The following is a 22862-nucleotide window of genomic DNA, read 5'->3' as shown; positions in this document are numbered from 1 at the left end:
AGGTCGATCCTGTTTGGCCTTGACTTATAGGGCACGGTCACACACGTATGGAAATGCAAAGCGAATATCAGGAAGCAAATGTTTTATGCTGCGTTCACACCAAGCGAGAATCTAATTTTGACCTTGTCGCGTCTTTGCATGTGTGTGAACGCAGCATTATGTTTATAAAATGATCTCACGTTAAATTACCTTTCAGAATATTGTGCAAAAGAAATGTGAAGAAAAAAAAACGCACCTGATTCTGAAGATTCTTCTGGTGTCGGGTAAGAAAACAAACCCAGACAATGCTTGCAGACTTTTATCTCTTAAAAGCTCATACACTGATTACAGTCGGTCAAACAAAGAAAGTCACATATTTTTTGCACGGTGTCTGTGCACAGACACACATCAACCTCCATAACTCAGCAGTGTTGGTGCTGGTGGGGACATTGTGGAATTCATGGGACGCGAGTATCAAATAACCAGAACTGTTGCGGTTCAACAGTTTGAGATAGAAAAGAGCCTTTTTCCAGGGTTCAATGGCAGTATGGCAAAGGAAGCCTTCAATAGAAAATGGGAGAAAAGAAGGAGATAAAAGCTCTGGGCTGTTTTTTTTGTGTGCGAGTGTGCGTTTGAATAGAATCCAGCCTTTTCCATTTAGGCTTTTATAAAAAAAAAAAGAAAAAAAAGGGCAGAGGTGAAGCTATGAATGTCTCAGCTACTGTGAACTTATCATGAGTGTTGCATTACTGAGTCACACGTCTCTGAGCCGACGTGCACTGATCACACACACGAGAGAGAACCATGTGAAACACAACGTGGCCGAAAGAAGTGGTTTGATGTTATCTGGGAGTCGAGCAGCGTTCAGTTCATGGGAGGACGGCTTGTTTTGAGTTTTTCACTGCAGGACTTATTTTCATATCACAGACATAGAGCATCCAGGAGTCAGTCGTACGTCTGTGTTCTGAGTAAAGCTCTGAAAACAACCCCCCCCCAGTCATTTCTCTGAGAATAAAAACTGTTAAACAAGAGCTGCTACTCGTGCTTCAAGCTTTCACAATAAAACCGGCAGATTTTTTTTCCAAATCAAACGTCCTTTAATCGAATATAACAGCAGAAATTCCAATGTTTGTTTCCAAATTGAATATGTGCCCAACAAAAGCCTCAATTTTCTACCTGGAGAACAAATTCCTTTTCCAATGCTTCCTCCCATCTGTGCCCTTTTTTTATTTTAATTTCTTTAAACAAAACCACCATGAGCCAATCGTGTCTGTAAAAGCAGTTTTCTCTCCTCATTCGTGTAATTTTCAGTTACACGATGCAGGAAATAAAAGTATTAAATGCTGTTTCCTGCTGAAATGAAAACCTGTGATGTGGATTTGAACGACTCGGACACGTCGACACCGAACTCTTCACATGGATGAGCTGTATGGATTTGGGAATGACACCATATTATAAAGATATGATGTGTGTGTATCCTGAAATCGTACTTCTCTTCCAGTTAAAATAAAGCACTCTGTGTGTAGTACAGACTGAATAAAGATGGATGACGCATCTCAACCTCCTTCCCAAAATGAAGCCAACGAATCTCAGATATGGATTTAATATATAATAACTAAATTAAACCAGCAACATGAAGCCTTTTGACATTAGTCTGCGTTCGTTTCATCCGTTTGTGACCTTCACTGCAGCCGATTAAGATTCGGCTTCACTTTGTGGGAGCTGCCATGGGCGTCCATCTTTACTTACAGTCTATGGTGGATACCGACCCGGGGGTTTCTTGAAGCCGTCGCACCAGGCCGTGTGTGAAAAGCCACAGATTACCCAGCATGCACGCTGGACAGGATGCTCAAAATGTTGTCCAAGCAACCGACGAAAAACAGCTGTTACTTTGAGAATTGTCACCATTTTTTTTTTTTACTTATTGTCACCAGAAACATTTGGCTGCAGCTTCAAACAGATTCAAAAGCTTCCGATTCATAGGATACAACATAGAGACATTTATTTCTTGTTTCAATCCCCAAAACCACGTGGTTCTCCCCCTCCCCCCCCATCAGCCCCAGAAAGCAGCATTGTTCATTAATAACCAAAAAATGGAAAACAACATCAACTAAAAAAAAGTCTGATTAGCTCCTGTGGTGCCTCCTATTCCTCCGTCCTTCCTTTGTCCTTCTCTCCACTCGTCCACCCAACTGAAAAATAATGCACAGGTGAGTGTGTGTGTATCCGCATGTGTGAAAATATCATTTGTAACAAAAAAGAAAAAATCTAGATCGATTTGAAACACTCGTCGAAAGGGAGTCAGCGTCTCGAGCTGTCTTTAACAATCTGTCCTCCCAAATCTGAGCGACTGCACAAGAAGAAGACGTCTTTTCCTGGTTTCTCCTCTTCTTCCTCTTCTTCCTCTTCCCCCAGCACCGACACACTCTCTCTCTCTCTCTCACACACACACTTAGAGCCGAGGAGCGCTAGTTTTGAGTCGTGAACCCTCATTCTTGGCGGGGTAGAAAGGTTTTCAAAAGGCAAGAGGAGGCAGAGAGATCGGTGCGGCGGCTCCTCCCTCGGTGGTTCGATTCTGAACCCGTGGCTCGTGGATGTGCGGTGGGACGTTAGAACTGAGCCGGAACCAAAACGTGACACAGTTAATACAAAACAGGGAGAAGAAAAAAAGAAAAAGAAAAATAGTTACATCATTCCTGTGCTCTTCAACTTTGCACTTGGTCACTTTTTGAATTCCATATATTTATATCCATATATATTTATATATATTTATATATTCTTTTTACAATTAAAAACACCATGGATTTGACAGACTATTTGGTTTCTTTTTGTCTAAGTGTTTCTCTTGTTTTGTAAATAAATGCATGTAAATATTTTTTTCTCTTTTTCCCACACTGTCAGTCGGTGAAGGCGGGGCCACTCCCAAGTGTCTGGATCCGTACGTTATGCATATCATCGGCACATTTTCACAATTTTCCATATTACATCTTTTTTTCAATTCGGCATTCCCGTTGCAGAACACCACAGTCCGTCAAACACTATCAAACCGAAAGGTGAATGTCCTAAATCGAGTCCTCTCATTGGCCGGCGTGGCCCAGGTCTCTGTGTGATAGGCTGGGGCTGAGTAACTGGGTCTGCGTTGGTCCGTTACAGCTCAGCACGCCAGCACTTCCTCCGTTAAGGTTCAGGAAGCAAACTGTTTCTCTGGCCTCCACCGGCGCAGCCGCCATACCGCCGCTGCTGACCCCGCCCTCCTCCTGCTTCCTGTGAGCCAGGGCCAACGCCCTGAGCTGCTCCTGCGCCTCCTCCAGCAGCAGCGCCACCTCATCCTGCTGCTGGCCAATGACGGGCGAGCAGGAAGAAGACGACAAATCCACGTGCGCTGCCTTCCCTCTCCTCTCGTCCTTGCAGGGCGTGGCTCCGCAGGGGACGGACTTTGCGGCGGTTGCCGGAGTGACACTGGTTTGCATACACGACACCTCGTTGTCATGGTGACACTGGACGGAAGGGATGATTGGGATAGAGCAGGAGCGAAAGGGAGGAGGCGGGGAGTGGCCTTGACGGCGGCCGGGCCTCCGCAGGCTGCGGGTGACGGGACACGAATCGTTGTACTCGGAGGGAGCACATGGGCCTGAACGTACCTCAGAGCGACCGCTCCAAGGTGACAGCGACGTTGTCTCCATGGAAACAGGAGTTTGCATATGTAGGAGGGCATCTCGTCTGGGGTCGTCGCCCGGGTTCTCTCCCTGTGTTTGGCAGCTGCGGGGGGGGGGACGGACACAGGGACCAGAGACGGACAAGACACAGACAAACAGACAAGAGAAGGAACAAATGTTATTAAACTGGAGAAAACTTCCCTGAGAGGAGAAGTCATTCCGTCTTTGAGACTGATTTCAACTCCTTCGTCTTTTCAGACTCCCACGCTGAAACCCTGGCAGAATACACACGGGGACAGCTCTCCGCCCTTTGCCATTGCACAGGCTAACCGAGGATGCTGAAAGGGAAGAAGACGAGTCTGACGTCTTTCTTTCATCTCTTTATATCCGAGTCTGTGCACACACACAAAAAAACTCCCCAAAAAACCTCTGCTTCTTTATATAAGTGCGAGGTAACGGCGAGTTCACTTTTTATATTATTGATTTAATGACTCTAATCACGCTGGAAATAAGGAGTGTTGTTGAAAGTTTAAGGCGCTGAGCGCCGGTCAAGGACGACCGCTCTAATCAGACGTCACGTGTGCTAATTCTAACGATTTCCCCCCATCCCTTTCAGCAGTTCCAGTTTTAGGTCAAGACCGTTTGCTTTGTTTGAAAATCCGTCCTGAGTCTGTCTCGCTCAGTGATTGTATAACTCCGCTGATTCAAGTCATGAAAGGTTGGTATTTTCTAAATTTAAAGTTTATTATCAGTCGCACCTTCGCCTGCAACGTGCTCGTCTATTCCCTCAGACCTTTTCTCATCTTTTTTCTCTGCAGCTGTGTGTTGCCTGATCTGTTCTGAGCGTCCTGCTTCTTCTGTCTCTCTGTAGCTTTTGGGTCTCTGCTTGTTGGTTAACGTCCCTGTGGTCAAACAAACTGAATAAGACTTTGGTGGTGACGTCCACGGCAACACTCGCATTGACATGACACAAGAAACCGGATCACGAGAAGTAATTTTAAGGAGGGAAACAAGATAAATTAGTTTCCATGCACTGCATCAACCCGGAGACACAGGTAAAAATAACAGTAGTTTCACATTCTGCCCATGAATGACACCAGTGGTTTTCCCTTACAGTGCAAATAATTCAGATTTTTACTGCTCTGACATGTTACGACAGAAACTGACAAACGAATGCTGATATTGGCTGATTCTGCAAAACCCCGAATTACATTTGAATGACATTGCAAAAACAAGAAATGAGTGGGGAAGGTATGTGGGATGACACAGCTCCTTGGCAAAGCTAAAACTAGAATGTGCAAACCTCCACTAAACCGTCTCCTCATGAAACCAAAGGTAAATCCACTCGATATGGATATTTAAGTGGATCTGGACTGAATGTCAGATTTATGTCAATTAATTTCAAGTCTAGGACACAATAACAACTCTGGTTTCCTGGATGATAGTTTCACTTGTTGCTTAAAGGTCCATGAACACAACCTACACCATATTTCCACTGTTATTCCATTTCTAGGCTGATGTTTGTGTTACATGAGTAATTTGGTTTCTCGAGCTGATGAGACCTTGTCGCTCCGGCTTCTTCTACTTATTTCAAACACAAAGTTTCCTTTTCCTCTGACATTTAAATAATCTGTTTGATGAGGAACCTGTTACATCAGAGAATATAAAAACACTGAAGATTCTTTAATCACTATTCTCGTCTCTTCTCACGTCCCAACTGTTGCACACGATGCTGGATCTTTGGAGTTTACTGCAAATATAAACTCCTTCCAGGTCCTTTTCGCTGACCCAGTGTTTTATATACGAAGAGTGTTCTCTGCGTGTGGGTCCTGTTAAGTAGCATCAGAATAAATCCCTGATCTGCGTCTTCCTCCAGCGAACTTGAGCCCAGACATAATCTGTGTCTCCCGCTCTGAGACTGACCATTGTTATCAGCGTCTAAATCCAGCTGCGTTCCAGAGCGGCGTCTCATTATCTTTATGTAATAATTCATAATCCTCTGCAAAGTCTACGGCTGTCATCAATATTCAACTTCTGTTCCCTCTACCTTGTAATACCCCCACACCACACACTTACATTTTCCATCAAGGTGGGTGAAAATAGAAGGTGGGTGGAAAAGCTGCTTTTTCAGACTCAAAGGAAATCACATCCTCGTTTTTTATCGCCGCAGTATTTTTCCGAGACGTGAAAACCTCTTCCCCCGAAAACCACGGCGGAGATTTAGCGAGGGCCCACGGAGAGGATCCCGCGAGCGATAAGGGCGGATGATGCGAGGGTGCTAATTCCCAAGATAACATTCACAGACAAATCTCTCTTTTGATGTGTTGAAACACAATCAGATTGCGAGAATCTATGAAGCAGAGTTCAAATATAGACCCTGGAGCGACGCGGGAGCAGCTGGAGGGGTATTACACAGAGATTGTGTACAAGTGAGGTGAGATAAGTGACCGGGCACTTATCTTTTAACGGGAGCTCATTACATCTACATGTGTTAACAGTTATTTTATTAATCCGTCCCCCCTGCAGATAGTTTCTCAAAAGATCTCATCTGTTTGCCGCTAAAGCGAAAGACGTGTAATGTGATGCTGTGACCTTGTAACACTGCGAAATGTTCCAGAGAAGCAAAGCACGAGCGTTTACACGTCTGTGGGAGTGCACGCCCACACACACGCACACAAGCTGCGTTCATGTGTGTGTGTCTGTGTGTGTAATATATATATTGCTAAACGAACCGAGAGAGGGAGAAACTGGTGAGTTAGTAAAAAAAAAAAATAAATGAAAAAGATGCAAACAGTGGACAAAAAATACAAAAATGCGTGCAGTCTCTCCGTCAGCCGATTTTTTTTGGAGACAGCTTTATCTTAAAATAGTCATAACAACACGGGACATTCTTTCTCCCTGTCAGCCATTTTGTTGAGATAACACTGGGCTCCTCTAAGAGGCAGACGGAATAGAACGGGCAACCTTTCTTTAAAACTGTCACATGCTATCTGCACAATCCTCCATCACATCCTTTCCCCGCTGCTGGATTTTTATTTTTTTTACTTCTTTTACTATATTTTTTAAAAAACGCAGCCCCTCCATGTCAGAACGGATTCAAACTTCTCGTCTCTCTATTTCGGTTCCTGCATCTCCCCCGTCTCTGTGCAGTCACGGTCAAACGTCTCCATGGCAACGCGCTGCGCGAGAGGGATGCCGTTGTCCGGGCGTCCATCTGCTGTTCTGTGAAATCTTACATCGGAGAGTGAATGAGTGAGTAAGTGACTGACTGAGTGAGTGTGTGTGTGTAGGTCAGTGACTCAGTCAGCGTGAGTGTGTGTGAGTGTGTGTGTGTGTGTGAGTGTGTGTCTGTGTGTGTGTGTGTGTGAGGCTCTCATCGTGGGACTGATTGAATGGTGTGAGTGAGCAAACATGACCTCCCGCCTTTCTGCAGAACCTGTTCATCGGTGCGTCACAAATTTATGTCTGAGGTTAATGCAGCATCTGTGCAGTGGTTGGTTCTGTGCAGTGTTGTAAACAGATGCTCCAGCGGCATTAGAACAAAACAAAGGAAGAATCCGCGCAGACTAAAGGACACTTCAGTGACCAGGAGGGATTTGGACCAATGACAGGACGCCTGAGTGACAGTTTGACGGAGTGGAGTGGCACTATGTCACATGGGCTGACCACAGGGTCATGTGGGGCCTCACACAGTATTCTGACCAGACACTCACATATATCTCTGTGACCCACAAGCGAATGCTGATTGAATCCATTCACATTGCAGACACAAGCCAGATGTTAGTGGGTTTTGTTTGACCAGTGGGAAAGGGGCTTCACGGGGACTGTGGATGACCAGAGGGGCACTGGGAGTGACCAAAGGACACCTCGGCCAACCAGAGGGAATTAACATCAATCCTGAGCCAATTACAAGTGTTCAGCGCTAAGCTCAGGTCTGAAGGCACCTGAACGTGTCCTGAGATCAGATTTGAGACGCATGTGGCCACATTCTCTTTGCTGACCCCTCGTGATCCGATCTCTGAGGACAGATGTTACAGCCAGATGTGAGTGGGACCTGTGGGTGACCAGAGGGGGTCTTGGGTGGTGCAAGAGCATGAAGCACCAGGTTTAAATAATGCTTCACACAACATGACTGAGACTGAGAAAACGGCACTCACCCTCTGTCTCCCTCCTGGTGCCCCCCCTCTGAATCTCCTGCATGCTGTTCACACGTATGATTAAAATATGTGTGGGAGTGTGATTTCTGTCCACCAGAGTCTATCTCCTCTTCTTATTTCTATTAGTATGCATGTAGGTCATGTGGAGCTTTACCCTGAGCTGGTGCTGCTGGGACCGGAGCGCCTGAAGTGAGGCTCGCCTGCCCAGGTGGTGAAAGCACTGACTCATGACCCACCAAAAAAAAAAAAAAAAGAAATGGGTCAAAGCAGAGCGGCTTTCTCACTGAATGCATTTTCTTGCTAATCGTTTCCACTGATCATTTGCATTTCCCCCGGCTGCAGCACAGGCAGTTTCTCCTGCTCAGAGCAGCCCTGTCGCTGTTTCATCTGAATGCTGGGATGTAATTGTTGATCTACCTCCTAAGACGACACATTAAAAAGCAGAGAATCTGAATTTGACGGAGGTGTGACTGAGAGAGACAGAGAGAGAGAGAGAGAGAGAGAGAGGAGGATGTGGACGAGCAGCCGGTTTCATGTCCTCAAAAGCACAAGCACCAGACGAAGCCTTTCCTCTGAACTCGTGCCACGGTACCGCAGACCACAACATTACGTGACCTTGTTTTCTATCTTTGCTCAGCAGATTGTAAAACAAAGGCACGAGGGAGAGTGAAGGAGGTTAAAATAAGAAATGATGTCTTCTTCTTCTTCGTTATATATCCAGTTTGAAATTAAATCCAAAGCTTTGTCCACGGCTGTCGTGTATTTTTCAGTCAGTGGGTTTCTTTAGAAAAGACTCATGGAGGAGACAAAGAGAGAAAGAAGGAGCTGAGGATGTTAATGATGTAATTACAGCATCTGTGAGTCTGTCTGCAGAGTCAGAGCCTGGGAATACAGTAAATCAAACAGTGGATATGAATAGATATCAAAGTTTCCACACATATTCATGGACCAGATACAACTGATTCTTTTCTAGATAAACCTTCCTGGATAATGTGACACATCCAGGTGACATATTCTGCTTATATTCAGGTGGATGATTTTAATTTGTGTTGCTCTAATGTTCAGAAAACTCTTCCCTCAGACTGTCCTTCGCTGCAGCTCCTCTTTTCAGCCTCTGTCTGAAAATGTGGTTTTCGCTCCTGTCTCTTTAAGGCCCTCCTTCATGATGAAGCTCACTCGGCTCTGATTGGCCAGCTGGACCCCTCTGTTGTGATTGGTCTATTGTATTTCTTCTACAATCAACCTACAGACCCTCAGTAAGTTCTCCTCACCGTCTTTGTGCCTCAGCTTCCTTCTCGGTGGAGTCTACTTCCTGCAGGTGTTGGTAGGCGGGGCCTGAAAACTTGGACACTCCCATTGGATTTAGCCGTCCCCTGGGAATGGGCGGGGTCCTGCGGGACGCCGACCAATAGGCTGCCCGGGTTCTCTGATCTGGGCTCTGAGACAAGGAGCCACTTCTATGAAAAGAAACAAAAAAAAATAACATGCAGAGGTTATTGTAAAAATTCATATCTCATTGAATATGATGTTATATGAAGCTGTTGTTTTTGTAGCTGAGATAAGAGATAAAAGTCTCAACAGTTCCTTTTACTACGTGTAAATATTAATATCAATGAAGGCTGGTCAGTGTTCAAATGAAATTCAGTTTAATCAGGTCAGACAGAGACGAGTCGACTCTCAGCTCGAATCACGTGTCGTCGTCATCGTGGTTTTTATTGCTGCTTGTGTTTTTGGCTGCTCGTCGTGATCGTCGTCTGTGTTTCTGGATCTAGTCTCGCTCCTTTTAGATTTAATTCATTCTCCTCCTCGGGGCCAGTGTTGGAGTCAGTCCAGAACTTTGGACCTGCGGAAATCCCTAATAAGCACAATCTGTAAAGTGATGTCTGCATCAATATATATGAGTCTAAAGGTTTTATCAGGCTGAATTTATTTAAAAATTGAGGAGCAAATATTCCCAGAGCGAAGGTACTAAACTATCTAAAAATCTGCAACAGCACAAAAATGAATGCTATTTTAAACTTACTGTTCTGGGACAGTGATATTTAAACTTTTAATTTGTTTATCAGCAGAATTACGGGAAAAAATACAGATTTCCTTGAAAAATAATAGAAGTATCGCACAAGGGCAAAGAAAGAACTCAATCAGATCCAGATTTTTATTTCACTTTCTCTAACAACTTTCTCTTGTGTTTATTTTTGACACTTTCACAGATTTCACAAAGTAATTATGGATCTTGATGAAGAAAGAACTCCGGCACATTTAGAAGACGGATATGTGTTAAGTTTGTTGCGGCTTGATTGAACTTAGATGAGTCACATTCTGGTTTAAACATGTGTTTTGCCAGTAAAGACAGAGACAGGACGAGACAGAGGGATGTGACAGGTAACAAACGTCAAGACTTATGTCATGGATAATGTTTCGTGAGACTGTATTTTCTGATAAAATGCTGGAAAGTAGGCGTACTGGGAAAAGCCTCGCTGCATTTTGCTTCGCTAAAGTTCCTCTAGTGGAAATGAAATGTATGTTTCTGGTTTCTGGAGAAGATCAGTGTCGTTAATAACAACTTTTGTTCTTATTGGTTGTAGAGCTTTTAAGAAAACTGCTCATTTGAGACTGTTGCACAAATCAGATGCATTAGAGTAATTAAAAAGTGTTTCGGTGCATCACACGTTTGCAGTCACACAATCTCACAAAAGAGATGATGGAGCCATAAAATGTGTAAGTATATTTTGACTTTCTTCACTGAATCGGCTTCATGCTGCTCTTACAATTTGCTGTCGAACCCCCCCCTCTCAGTGTCCTGGCTCGGAGCCCTGAGTCATATTTAACTCTGCTGTTCTGAAGAACAGATTTGCCTCTGAAAACAGGCTGGAAGCTCTTCTTATAGGGAGCCACTTAATAGTATTGGCAGACTTTGACATAAAGACTTTAAAAAGAGATTTTTCTGAAACACAGAATTAGCCTCGGCCCGTTTCTCTCTGCTTGTTTTGGACGATGGTTTCCCAAACACTGTCTGATATTCTCATGATAATGCCTGAGTCTATGCATAAGCTGATGCGACTGCAAACAAATAAATCCTGATCACCAAATGAGGATGTGGTTTGTGGCTGAGAGCTGCAGACTTCGAGCCAAATCATCCAGAGATCGACTGAGCAGAGACACAACGAAACTCAAGAGAGGAGGAGGAGGAGGAAACAGGAGTTTGGCCAAAAGGTTACAGAAGAGACTTTGTAGTCGGGAGGTTGTCTGATCGCGTTTCTGGTTCGTCCAGGAAAAATCTCTTTTCAAATAACGCCCGGATTCCCTTGAAAACTGGTGATTAACCCTCGGCTGCTGTGGAGCTGCTCGGCGGTAAGAGGTAGAGAATCACAGGCGTGCTGCGAGGCCCTCAGGTGTGAGCGCCGGTAAGGCGAACGGCGATGAAAGAGAACAAAGGTCAAAAAAAGAGTTCTGTGCACATCTCTCCCTGGATCAATGGAAGGTTAAAAAAAAAAAGGTTTTATTTCATGTTAAATCCAAAATGAAGCTTTCTCAGTCACCTGGGGCGGAGGTTCATATCTCATTCACTGCACATGTGACTGAAACGGTAAAATAATTCCTACAAACGATATAAATAAATAGAAAACCAGTCGTTAATCTGCAGGAGCTCCCTTGTCTTTGCCTCAGCTCTGTGAATGTGCCATTGTAAAATCCAGCCCTGGCAAAGATGCACATTCGAACCTCTGAAGTAGGCACTTGTGTGTGTGTGAGTGTGTGTGTGTGTTGCCGCTGATGAACATGCCAAAGCCCAGAAAGCTCTTACACGCCACTGAGCAGTGGGAGAAATTATCTTACTGGAATTTACATGTTTGCGCTGGCTCATGAATTCCCGTGCGTTTGCTTCCCATCTTATCTCTGTCCCATCTCCTCTCTGTTCACGACTGTTATAGTTACGCTTATTAACATGTTTATAGCTTTAATTATAATTACTATCATTCTTCCGTAAATCAGCAATTAGCTTTGGCTGCACTGTAATGTGGATAATTCAATTTCTCTCTTCACTGCGCCCCGGCTGATTATAGGAAAGGACACCGAAGTTGCTTATTGTTTGCATTACCGCCGTTTTTTCCTGCAGCACAGCAGACATCTGGATGGTGTAACATGTGACCTGCATGTGTCTCTGTGTGTAAACGTCATACCTGTGGTGTTTCGCGGTGCCTCTGGAGATGCTGGACGGTGTCCCGGCGGCGGCGGCAGCGGCGGCGGTGATGTTGCAGTGAGCAAAGCTGGACTCGCACACGTTTCCCTGGCGAGGCTGCGAGGAGCGCTTGCAGAACTGCAGAAAACAAACGAGAACAACAAGATCAATTTTAGAAGCGTGTGATTTAAAGTGGGAGCAGAAGTTCTGCTTCTTGTGCAGGGTATAGTGAGCTTTGTTAGATCTCCTGTGTTAACCCCGGCCCTGCTCTTTCTAACACGCTGGGAGCCTCGGGGTGGGGATTGACTGCTGCCTTGATTCTGGGAACTGATTGCCAGAGTCTAAATGGAGTCACGTTACATCCATGTCCGTCTTTTTTCACCTTCCTCAACATCATTCTTGCCTTTTTCTCGGGGATTGGGGTAAATTGCGCTGTGTGCAGACCAGAGGGAGGCTGCTGATAACTTGATAAAATCAAGAGCACAAAGGCAGCCGGGCGTGTCACAGAGGTGGCAGCGATTCAGATGCCATCGGCAGCGGAATACTTGGCAGCTGGGCCAAGATGACAAGAGGGGGGAAAGATTTCTGCTCTGTGGATCATCGTTCAAATTCAAAACAATTATAGTTACATACAGTAACTTAACTAGGTGACATTATTGTAACGCAATTACAGTAAAACATTTCATTGTTAAGATGAGATCCAGGCCAAAAGTAACAGAAATAATGAATTCATGGACTTTGTTGAAACAGCTCGGTCTTATCTTTTATCTTCAATACGCATCAAACAAAGCAGAAATACCTTGAAATGAATCATTCATAAACTCTTTCAAAGCCTGGATTCATCACAGTGGGAACGTTGATTAGAAAATCTGTGTTTGTACAGTGAGACTGAGATATTAGGATGAACTGGAGGCTTTGAATATATGTAGAGACAGAAAGTTATGTGTCACTAAACAGCCTCAACATGTAGAAAGTAGATTCCTGTTCTTAACGCTGGTGTGAAATCGTGTAAAGTAAGATCTTTGGAAAGCTTCTAATGTAAAAACCTTGTTTGGAACTAGAAAGATGTCTGCGTTGTCTAACCTCAAGGTGTTGAAAGGTTTTTATGTTCAACTCTTTTTACGTAATCTCTTAAACTGAAAGTGCTGCATCGTCTGCGGAGGTCGAACTGAGCAGGCGACCTTGAAGGTTTCTGACGAGATTGATCACATCTTCCAGTTTATTCAGACGTTTTCTCTTCCTACAACACGGCTCTACTCTGTTTTTATTGCTTCCAATACATTTCAATCCTCTTCCCATCCTACATTGATCTTCCCCTTGTCCCCCTCCTCGTTCATTCCAGGACATCACATCAGCACTTCAGTGGTGGTTTTACATAATAAATACTTTCTTGGAACTGTTTTCATGTTCATCACCAGCAAACATGCAACAAAACAAAGCGCTTCGTTGATTGTTCACTTCACTTTGCAGTTGACGGGGGAGCAAAGAGCACGAAAGAACACAGGACAACACAAAAAGACGCACCAGGCTTCAAACTTGATGTGAGGAGCGTGATGCTGTTTTGATTTCTCATGCACAATAAAACAAATTATCAGTGTTTTGCTTCTATCTGACAATGACCGTTTTCTTTTCTCTTCAGAATCCAAGCCTCGTCTAGACAGTCATTTTCTAAACCTCAGTAAAATCAGGTAAAAAAGATTATTTCTGTGCAATTTCTTTCTCCAAAGTACTTTTATGACTTTTCTTTACACAACGTTTTCAGTGTGATGTCTGACTAACAAGGTTGTCACTGACGCAATCCCTTTTGAAGACTCTCTGCAGGACGCCGGCCTCATTAGCGTCTCACACACACGCCGCCGCGGTTATGTGACCACTCAGATGTTTGGAGGCTGATTTTTAAAACAGACTGTGATTTACTTTCTCACACAACTCGAATGAAATCTGTATGTAGACGACCATCTCAGCTTGAAGCAGGGACACAGGTGATAAGGAAGCAGGTTCATTCGGGAACTCCACTGAATCATACGATCTTTAAACTCTGACATGTAACTTTTTAATGGCTCTCGTTAGACGGCTCTCGCTGATTGGTTAATTGCACTTTACACTCAAAACATACCCACGATTAACTAAGAGACTAAGTTGGACCCGTTTGAACCGGGTGCAGCGTCCTGTCTCCCCCTCTAACGTTAAACTAAAAGAGCAGATCTGGAAACACCCTCAGGGCTTTTTCCACCATTCATATCGATTCCCTAAAATTGAGCCGTTAAACTTTCATGTCTGAGTTGCACTTTCATTTTCATAAAAAAATCTGACTCTACCTTCTGAAGGACCAGGAGCTCAACCTGCGTCACGTCTCACGAGTTCACATCCTGCTCATCCCGTCAAATTTAAGTTCGGACAAATGGAAATGACACAGATCATCGCTGGAGGCTTTTAAAAAATAATCTTCTCAAGGAGATTCTGCAGTGTTTGATTTTCTTTATATCTGACAAACACTGACAATGCTATTTATATTTTCTAAGAGCAAACATCACATTTCTGATATTGTGTTTGCTTCGGTGAACAATTTAATTTGTTATTAGCTGTAAAGGCCAAATGTAGCATTACATAAGCTTGAGGTGGAATCAAAGTTGTACCACTAAATATCCTGTAGAGCTTTTTTTAATGACTGCATCTTTAGAATTGATTAATGTACAATAATGAATTGATTAATTAGGCCGTGGTCATTTATCTGTGAACATCTACTGCAGTAAACAGTCTGGAATAGATGATTAATAAAGTAAGAAATGATTCACTTCAAACACGAGTCGGTCAAAACCTCTCAGGTGTTTATGATACCTCATCGTGCGACTTACGTTTTTACTTTGTTAAAAAATAACCAAAGTCTGATTAAGATGTTTTGTATCTGGTTGCTTCAGATCTTTAAGAAGGTCTCTGATCCTCCAGCGTTTTTACAACAGCTCGACTAACTCACTGGACTTTAATTGTGTTTTGAGAGAGTGATCAGTTAAATCCAACATCAGCCTGATGCTTCACTGTTTCTGCTACTTCTCTCATCTTCTCCGCCTTCTGTCCCGACGCCCCCCCCCCCCACCACACGCACACGCACACACACACACACTCGACAAGTTGCTAATTGTTACAGACGCTTCCAGTGAGCGGTCGTTCATCTCTCAGCCTGTGATAAAACACAAGATATGAAGTTTTAATAGTGGGACGTTACGCTGGTGACCTAAGAAAGTCAGCCACACTCATTCAGGATCCGTTAACGCTCGACTGCCGTTCATTAATTAATGATGAGGAAGGAGCGGTTACACACAAAAATAAACTATTTTATGCGTTGAAGTGCTTTCAGTCCGTTAGCGCTGACACTGTGTGGTCCGGCGTCCATTTTGTGTCTGTTTGAAAACAGATTTTGGGACTTATGAAGACCGCTGGAGGACAAACGGCAAAACAGAGTGTTTCTAGAGATCATCAATAAAAACATAGTGTTTCCTTGCACGGCTGCAGGCGAAGAAACTCTTCAGCTCCACAAACATGCACGGAAACAACGAGCAGAAGTAATCATCACTGCGACGGGGATTTCACCCCAAGTCCGGACAACTGAGGGGCAAAGGTGCACAAAATGGTGGAGGTGTGTGTGTCTGTGTGTAGTGTGTGTAGTGTAATGGATGTTTTAATCTGTGAGATAGAGACCAGCACACACCACATGCCTCTGGCACTCAGGTCTTTTTACTCTGACAGGCAATTCGGAGGAAACCAGGAGATGATTTTTATGATTTGTACAGCGATAGAGCAGTAGACACACACACACACACACAGACACACTAGACCTATGCTTAGCAGAGCTGGGATAAAGTCTTGTTGATAATGGAGAAAGATGGAGTCGTATTAATTATGCAGCAATGACGGACGCAGTCGGCGGAACACCTGTGGAATTCATGATAGGACGTTAGAACCTGATTGATAGAGAGAGACAGGCTCATTCAGCGCCGCTCTCTACTTCACTGCATAATCAAATACTTCCAATAAATGGCCCTGCGGTGCTAATCAGAAGTGCTCGTTTACTGTAACTGGCCACCGACGGAAAGTTCTGCCGCTCTTTTCACGGCTCGCGCGATAAAATGAGGCGTGTGTGCTTGAATACAATAAGAACGATTCAAATAAAAAGTGTGCAGTTAAATAAGGTTGAAATTAAACGGGGATTCAATTACAGTAATGAAATGTAATGAGAGGGATTCAACACAGCAGCCTGGTGTGTAAGAGGCATGAGAGCGTGCACCTTAACGCCGCCGCAGCCGTGCATTGTCAGGGGTTGAAGGTTTGATGTGCACCTGCTGCCAGGTCCACATTTTGTGTCTTTTTCCTTGTGTGTTGTGCGTCTCTGGTTGTGTCCGAAATCACTCACTAATCATTAAATAGTTTATTTGTAGTCATTTTGTAGTGTCTGAATTCTCGTGAAATCATGATAATGGACTCATTGTGTCGCACGGTGGAAAATTGGTCCTGAAATTGAACTGAGACAGATTCTTCTTGTCTCAGTTGTTTCGACTGTTTCTGTTCTGAGCTGTGTTATCACACCAAGTCTTCAACAGGTGCCTCGCTTTTATAAAAGTATTTCCAATTTAACGCTCTGTAGGATCTAAATCCATGTAGAAGGCTGGATTGCTGCCATCCCCTTGATCTCCACGTAGGTTTCGGAAAGTCGGTTTGTTTGTCGGAGCACTCAGCTTGAGGGTAATGCGAGGAGGCACACCTGACATGTCTTCTTCACCAACTCCAGATTTTACAGATTGCTTTCAAGCCGTGGTTAGCTGTGTCTTCGAGCTATATCTTAAATATCTGAACCCCCTGTGAACTCAAACTCAAGCGCAGATCCTCAGGCAATAATGTCCTACTGCTTTAAAGTCTGTGAGCCTATATATTAAAGTTGACAGAGCCTGTGGAGTGTGCTCCATTCACACATCTTTACTTCTGTGACCTGTTGATTCTACTTCTAGTTGCGTCAATGCTTTATTCTGCAGCTCGGCTATCTCCTAATCATTTCTTGAAAGGTTCCTGGAAACAGCCACGCAGTTTGGCTAATAACAGGAAAAGAGACTAAGAGGCTGAACCAGGCTGATTGGTTTGTGTCTGACTTCGTCCTGTTGTCAATTCTTAATGTTATTTGATTCGGACTAAACTGAAAAGTCAGAAGCTCTGGACACGGCAGGCTGAGTGTAAAAGCGCCTTAAGTTCTGAGGCTGATATTTAGTTATTGTCACCGGATGCATTTTAATGAAAGTAAAACTCAAAAGACTAAAATTAAATATGTTTACCCTCTTTTTGCTCTTAAAGTTGATCTAGATTTGGCACTTGTCACTAATGAGCAAAAAAAAAGGGACAAATGAGGTAAATTGGATCTTGGACTGTATGTTTCATGAACTGGATTTATCTCTACGGCCCAGTTCATACCTGGCATTAACATGCAACACCACATGCATCTGGAATGATCACTCCCCCCCCTCGCTCTATATGCAAATAAACACAGAGCTACATCACTGCAAAGAGCAAATTCGTTGTATTGTCAGTCATTGACAGACAGGTTCATTTTCAGTATTTGACAGAGGGAGGGGAGGAGGGGGGGTGAGCAGAGAGGCTCTACAATGGAATCAAATTTTTTACACCTTTAGAATTTGTAAAAAATTGGAAAATCCTCATGTGGCGTTCAATGTGGATATTGTGACAAGCCACAAATTAATTAATGCATTTCAGTTCATAACGAAACCATGGTGGACGGACGACAATGAGGACGTCCTTCAATGCGGCTCAGGATGCACTTGTTGTCCACCTCAGTCGTCTGAGTGATCGGATCTCAAACCCAATGATTTCCAATTATTTGCTGTGCTTCTCCCACACGGTGGTTTATCCATCTTGTGTGTATCACGGTGTTGATGATGGATGCAGAGACGCTCATGTAAACACTTTGCTTCATTGGAAATTCAAATCATGCCCTTGGAGGAAACATAGAATTGATTCAATGATGCTTCTCGACAAACCCGTGTAGAATAGATACAGTAGGCAACTCACGTGATGGGCATGTAGGAAGGATCAATTTCTACATAATTGTACACAACACACACACAAACACACACACACACACACAGATTCTCCTTAGGTGGTGGCAGATGTGGATTTGAGTGACAGTCAAATTAAGGCAGTGTTTTTCATGCCGGCCATTCTGAGACGCACATCTGGGAGAGATGTGATGACAAAGTGCTGGAAAGATGATGAATGACATTGCTAGCCAGCTCCGCGGCTCCCAAACCACTTAACGGTTGCTCGGCTGCTCGCTCGCTCGCTCATAGACCTGAGAGCGAGACGCAAGTGGCCAGGTGGAGACGGGAAGACACACTGATTCATATGCAGCTAAAACAACAGGGGGCTGATGAATTCAGTGATGGATGCAAACAGGCCGAGGTGTAAATGTCGGCGTGCACTGTATACGTCTGATTTGCGATCGTCTCTTCAGGGGCGCGGCTGCCAGACATTTAATTTAGTTTGTTTGCTGGCTTTAGCAATAGTGTTTTTATGTTTGTGCTAATAGCGGCTAATGGCTTTCATGTCGAAAATGAATCTGTGGAAGGTGTATGGGGAACAAGACAGCGACACGTCAAGATAGAAACAAGAAAAACACAGCGGGTGGTCACCTCGTGCATCTGCAGGTTGGTGTTCTGGGCCCTCATCTTGGCATCCAGGGGATTGTGGGAGTTTGCAGAGTAGTTTTTCAGACTGCGACTCTCCTTCAGATGAGCCTGGAGCTTCTCTCTGCGTCTCCTGAGCAGAAAGAAAAAGAGGATGGTGATGAATTTGAATTTCGGCTAAATGAATCCTTGCAGGTTTTCATCCCAGCGGATCAGCACAAGATTTCAATTTCAATCATTTCAATAATGATCAAATCATCGAATGTGATTTGAGTTGTTAGACTGCATGATGTCAGTGTGTCGGATGTGGAAGAAATGTGCAGCTGTGAGACCTGAATTAGACGAAGGCCAAACGGTTACTGTCAGATGGAGTATCTGAGAAATGCCGAGGGTTGTGGGGTCAGCAGCTGCGAGTGAGGGACAGAACCGTCCACAGGGTCCAATCTGTGGCGGCTCCACCTCACATGTTACAGGATTTAGAGGATCCAGTGCCGACCTCATGTCTGATATAACAGGGAACCTACAGGGTCTTAGGTCAGAGGTCAGAGCTGTTTTAGTGGCACACGAAGGACCAACATGTCCGGTATGGGTGGTCATAACAGAAGCTAGAACTCGGCCAGAATGTTTCTGAAGGTTTCTGAAGATAAAGATGACGTCTCCACTTCCTCCCACTATCCAGAAATTAATACAAAATATCCCGGATATCAACGCTGCCATCTCGCACCGATCACTTCATTTTCATGGCATCAAATTACAAATTAAAACCAAATTTACAGGGAGAATGAAAACACAAACATTGACCATAGATCAGTGCGATAAGATCTACCTCAAATGACAGAAACCATCTGTGTACTTTGACTTTTTAGTTTGGTTCATGTCTCATTTGCTAACACATATGTTTCTTCATTATATGTGATGATTATATGTTCACTTTTCCCACATCAGTTTCCTCTAGTAGAGATTTCAGTGACTGAACACTTGCAGTTTACAGTTGTTCCCGTTTTGCATTTCAAACCGAAAAACACGAGCATTAAAGATGTTTCCCAGAATAAAGCCTGCAGCTTTGTTTTAATGCTCTCATGAAAATCGACATTATTTCGTACACAAATAAGCCTAAAGAACAAGTTGATGGTCCATGTGTCCTACTTTACTTTGGTAAATATCCATAATATACTCAGTCTTTATTGTCAAGGACACTGCAGAGAATTTTGATGTTTTTCTACAAAGTTTTAGACTCAACAACCTACATATTATTTTTTAAATGAGTCAAACTGCAATCCTTACCAGACTCACGCCCTTGAAAAGAAGAAGAAAGTCACTATTGACCAGAGGAACTTTATTCATCTGTACATCTTCACATCTCCTTTTCTTCTGGGCAGAAATAAAAAAAGTCTATTATTCCAGTTTAAATAATGTACTTTGCTTTTCATTAAGACGAGATTCTCAAACTTTCTTTTATTAAAAGGAAAAAGTATTAACTTTACAAAGACGCTGACTGACAGACGTCACTGACTGACAAAGTATTTAGTTTGACTCATGACTCATGACAAGAGGTCTGCAGACAATCACGTTGGAGGAAATGGAATAATTAGACCTCGTGGAGCAGGATGCCGTAATCTGACTTCTGTTGCATCTGAAAGAAAGAGAAAAAGCTCTCCCACTAATGTACAGGATGTGCTCTTAATCATCAGGACCCTCGTTACCCGACCACTTACAGCGACGGATGAAAAGGTTGACGATCACAACTTCATTGTGCTGTGCTCATTATCAGATGGAGCCCGCGAAGCCTCCACAGGTCCGGTCTGAGAGCCGCTGCTGAATCACAGCGATGGTAATGAAGTGTTTACCAACAGCCTCACAGAACGCTGCCATCCACTTCACCTCTGTGTCGCTTTAATTACATTCTCTTGGAAGAGGGCCGTGACATTTGCCACCCTGTACTTTTGGAAAAGTGTTTACTTAATGAGAAAGATCTGTAATCTCTCGTGAAACCTTGGCACCGTCGGCCTGTTTATTTGATGCTTAAGCATGTGAAAGTGAGTGTTTGCTACTTGTGATGAAAGCGTGTGCTTGAGCTGCGATAAAAAGAAAAACGCCGTCAAACTCTTTGTTCGCAGAGAAACGCGTGTCCTCTGTCGTCTTGCATCACCCTCTGTTTGTGCCACGACGAAAGTTTAGCTTCGTTATCTTGAAACTCACGGTCTCAACTTATTAAGTTCGTGTGACAAACAACATAAATAAATAACTTCAGACTTGTTTGACACCAGGCACCAACTTTCTGCAACGGCCTGATCTATTGTTGCTTCAGCTCACACCAAACGTGACCTTTTCAATAACACTACATATAGTTTATCTACGAATTCCAGAAATCTCCGTTTGTCTGTACGTGTCTCGCATATCTCGAGAAGTGTTCATCTAATTATCGGCTTCGCGATTGTCACGTGCATTGTTAAGGACGCGTGACACGTTGAATATTAATAAACTTTGGATACAGGACCATCGCTTTGTAGCAGCAGCAGCTGAGGCGAGCTTCTCTGAACATTTGTAGAAACAGGTGAACAGCTCTTTTGGATTTCAACGGTTTAAAAACAATTAAATCTTCAGAGATACTTTCCACGTCCGTATCGGCTGCATGTCGCCGCCAAAGATACATGTCAAGAACTTTAATCAACAAATCTTTTGTATGTCATTTGTATGTCGGGCTCCTGTTTTCTTCTCGGGGGAGAAAAACCTTCGGCTCCGTCTCTTCGGCTCAGATTTGCACTTGCTCCTGATTTGTATGCATCTTCTCCATTGAACAGCTCCCTGACTCAATTACAGATTCATTGAAAGTGCCTGTCCATCATTCCTTGATCCGATTATCTTGTTGTCAGGCTGCTCACTCACTCATATCATCATATTATGGAGGGATGCCTATGGAATTACAGTGCCATCTCTCACAGGCCCCTGCACAGTCCATATTCTCTGAATGACGGACTGCAGTTACACAGCGGAGGTTTGACCCGTCCTGTCGACAGTGCAGCGTCTCCCCTGGCGGCGCTATTCAAAGTTCCTGATGCAAACCCTTCATGTGCACACAGATCATAGCGAGAGAGAGGGAAACAGAGCAGGAGCCACGTGAGGTGACCTTTGGGTTGTAATGGACGATGAATACGTGTGTGCACATAATGAGATTTACAAATTGTTGCAAATACCAAGTGTGGAATTTCGTTCTAGATGTTTGAAGCCTCAACATGTTTCACCGACCTTCACTAGATTAACTAAATGTCTCCTTGGGCATTTTGTCTGCTCACCCCCAACATGACCGGATACTCTGAACATGGGTTTTACTTCAGCACCAGTGGCAACAACTTTCAGTTCAAATGGAAGAAAGAAAACCAATCGCTGGGATGAAATGACGTGTCGCTGCAGCTAATTCACCTGTCAGTGTATTCATGGGGAAATTCCATTAGAGCTCGGTTGGAAAAATGGAATTGATTTGAGAATCGGGTAAAACATCCAAAGACAGAACTTGAACTGTGTGTGTGTGTGTGTGTAATGCTGGTGTCTGTGTTAGATGTTGTTTGTGTTTCCCTTCACCTTAACCTGAGCCCAACCTTAGCCCTTACCTCAACCAGAGCCCAACCTTAGCCCTTACCTTAACCTGAGCCCAACCTTAGCCCTTACCTCAACCAGAGCCCAACCTTAGCCCTTACCTTAACCTGAGCTGAGCCCTATCTCCAACCACTTGTGGAAAAAACCCTGACGTGTTTCGGGCACTGATGTCTATGAGTGTGTGCAATTTCTATCAGATTTAATTGTGGTTTCTTAAGGGGACTGCAGTGTCAATCTATTTCAAACCAGATGTTTCCATCAAACCCTCATCAATGAACTTCCTGAGCTCATCATTGCCAGAAGACGAAATGATGTCAAACTGTCGCAGGTTGTATGAAACTGTAAATATCCAACTTTGTAATAAAAGAGTAGAATCTACTTGATTTACTAGTAAACCAGGGGTTTGGATGTAAACACATATATTTCCTGTGTGTTTATGATCTCACTTGTTGCGGCAGTAGAGGGCCATACACAGCGTTCCCAGGAGGCTGATCGTCATGGCGATGAATGTGATTGACAGCACCTGTCTCTTGTACACCTCTTTGCTCTCTGTGGGGAAACAAAACAGAGGAAGGAGCCATATTACATATTTGAACAACAAACACCTGGGAAATAA

The 22862-nt window shown here is 43.8% G+C and overlaps 1 protein-coding gene across 2 annotated transcripts in view; it reads right to left on the bottom strand.

The window, feature by feature from the left end:
- Positions 1–284: 284 nt before the first annotated feature.
- Positions 285–22862, bottom strand: part of LOC118119488 (pro-neuregulin-3, membrane-bound isoform) — a 293803-nt gene continuing 271225 nt past the window's right edge. For both annotated transcript variants that reach the window (XM_035173517.2, XM_035173518.2), the window contains 5 exons: positions 22693–22795; positions 18659–18785; positions 11971–12107; positions 9064–9249; positions 285–3738 (listed from right to left, as the gene is read on the bottom strand). In XM_035173517.2, coding sequence (XP_035029408.1) covers positions 3057–3738; positions 9064–9249; positions 11971–12107; positions 18659–18785; positions 22693–22795 — 1235 coding nt within the window. In that variant the 3' untranslated portion in view covers positions 285–3056. The remainder of the gene's footprint in view (positions 3739–9063; positions 9250–11970; positions 12108–18658; positions 18786–22692; positions 22796–22862) is intronic.

The sequence above is a fragment of the Hippoglossus stenolepis genome, chromosome 12, assembly GCF_022539355.2.
Source record: "Hippoglossus stenolepis isolate QCI-W04-F060 chromosome 12, HSTE1.2, whole genome shotgun sequence".
In the NCBI taxonomy this organism is placed as follows: domain Eukaryota; kingdom Metazoa; phylum Chordata; class Actinopteri; order Pleuronectiformes; family Pleuronectidae; genus Hippoglossus; species Hippoglossus stenolepis.
Note: the sequence above shows the minus strand (reverse complement) of the source record. Positions and strands in the feature narration are given on the sequence as shown.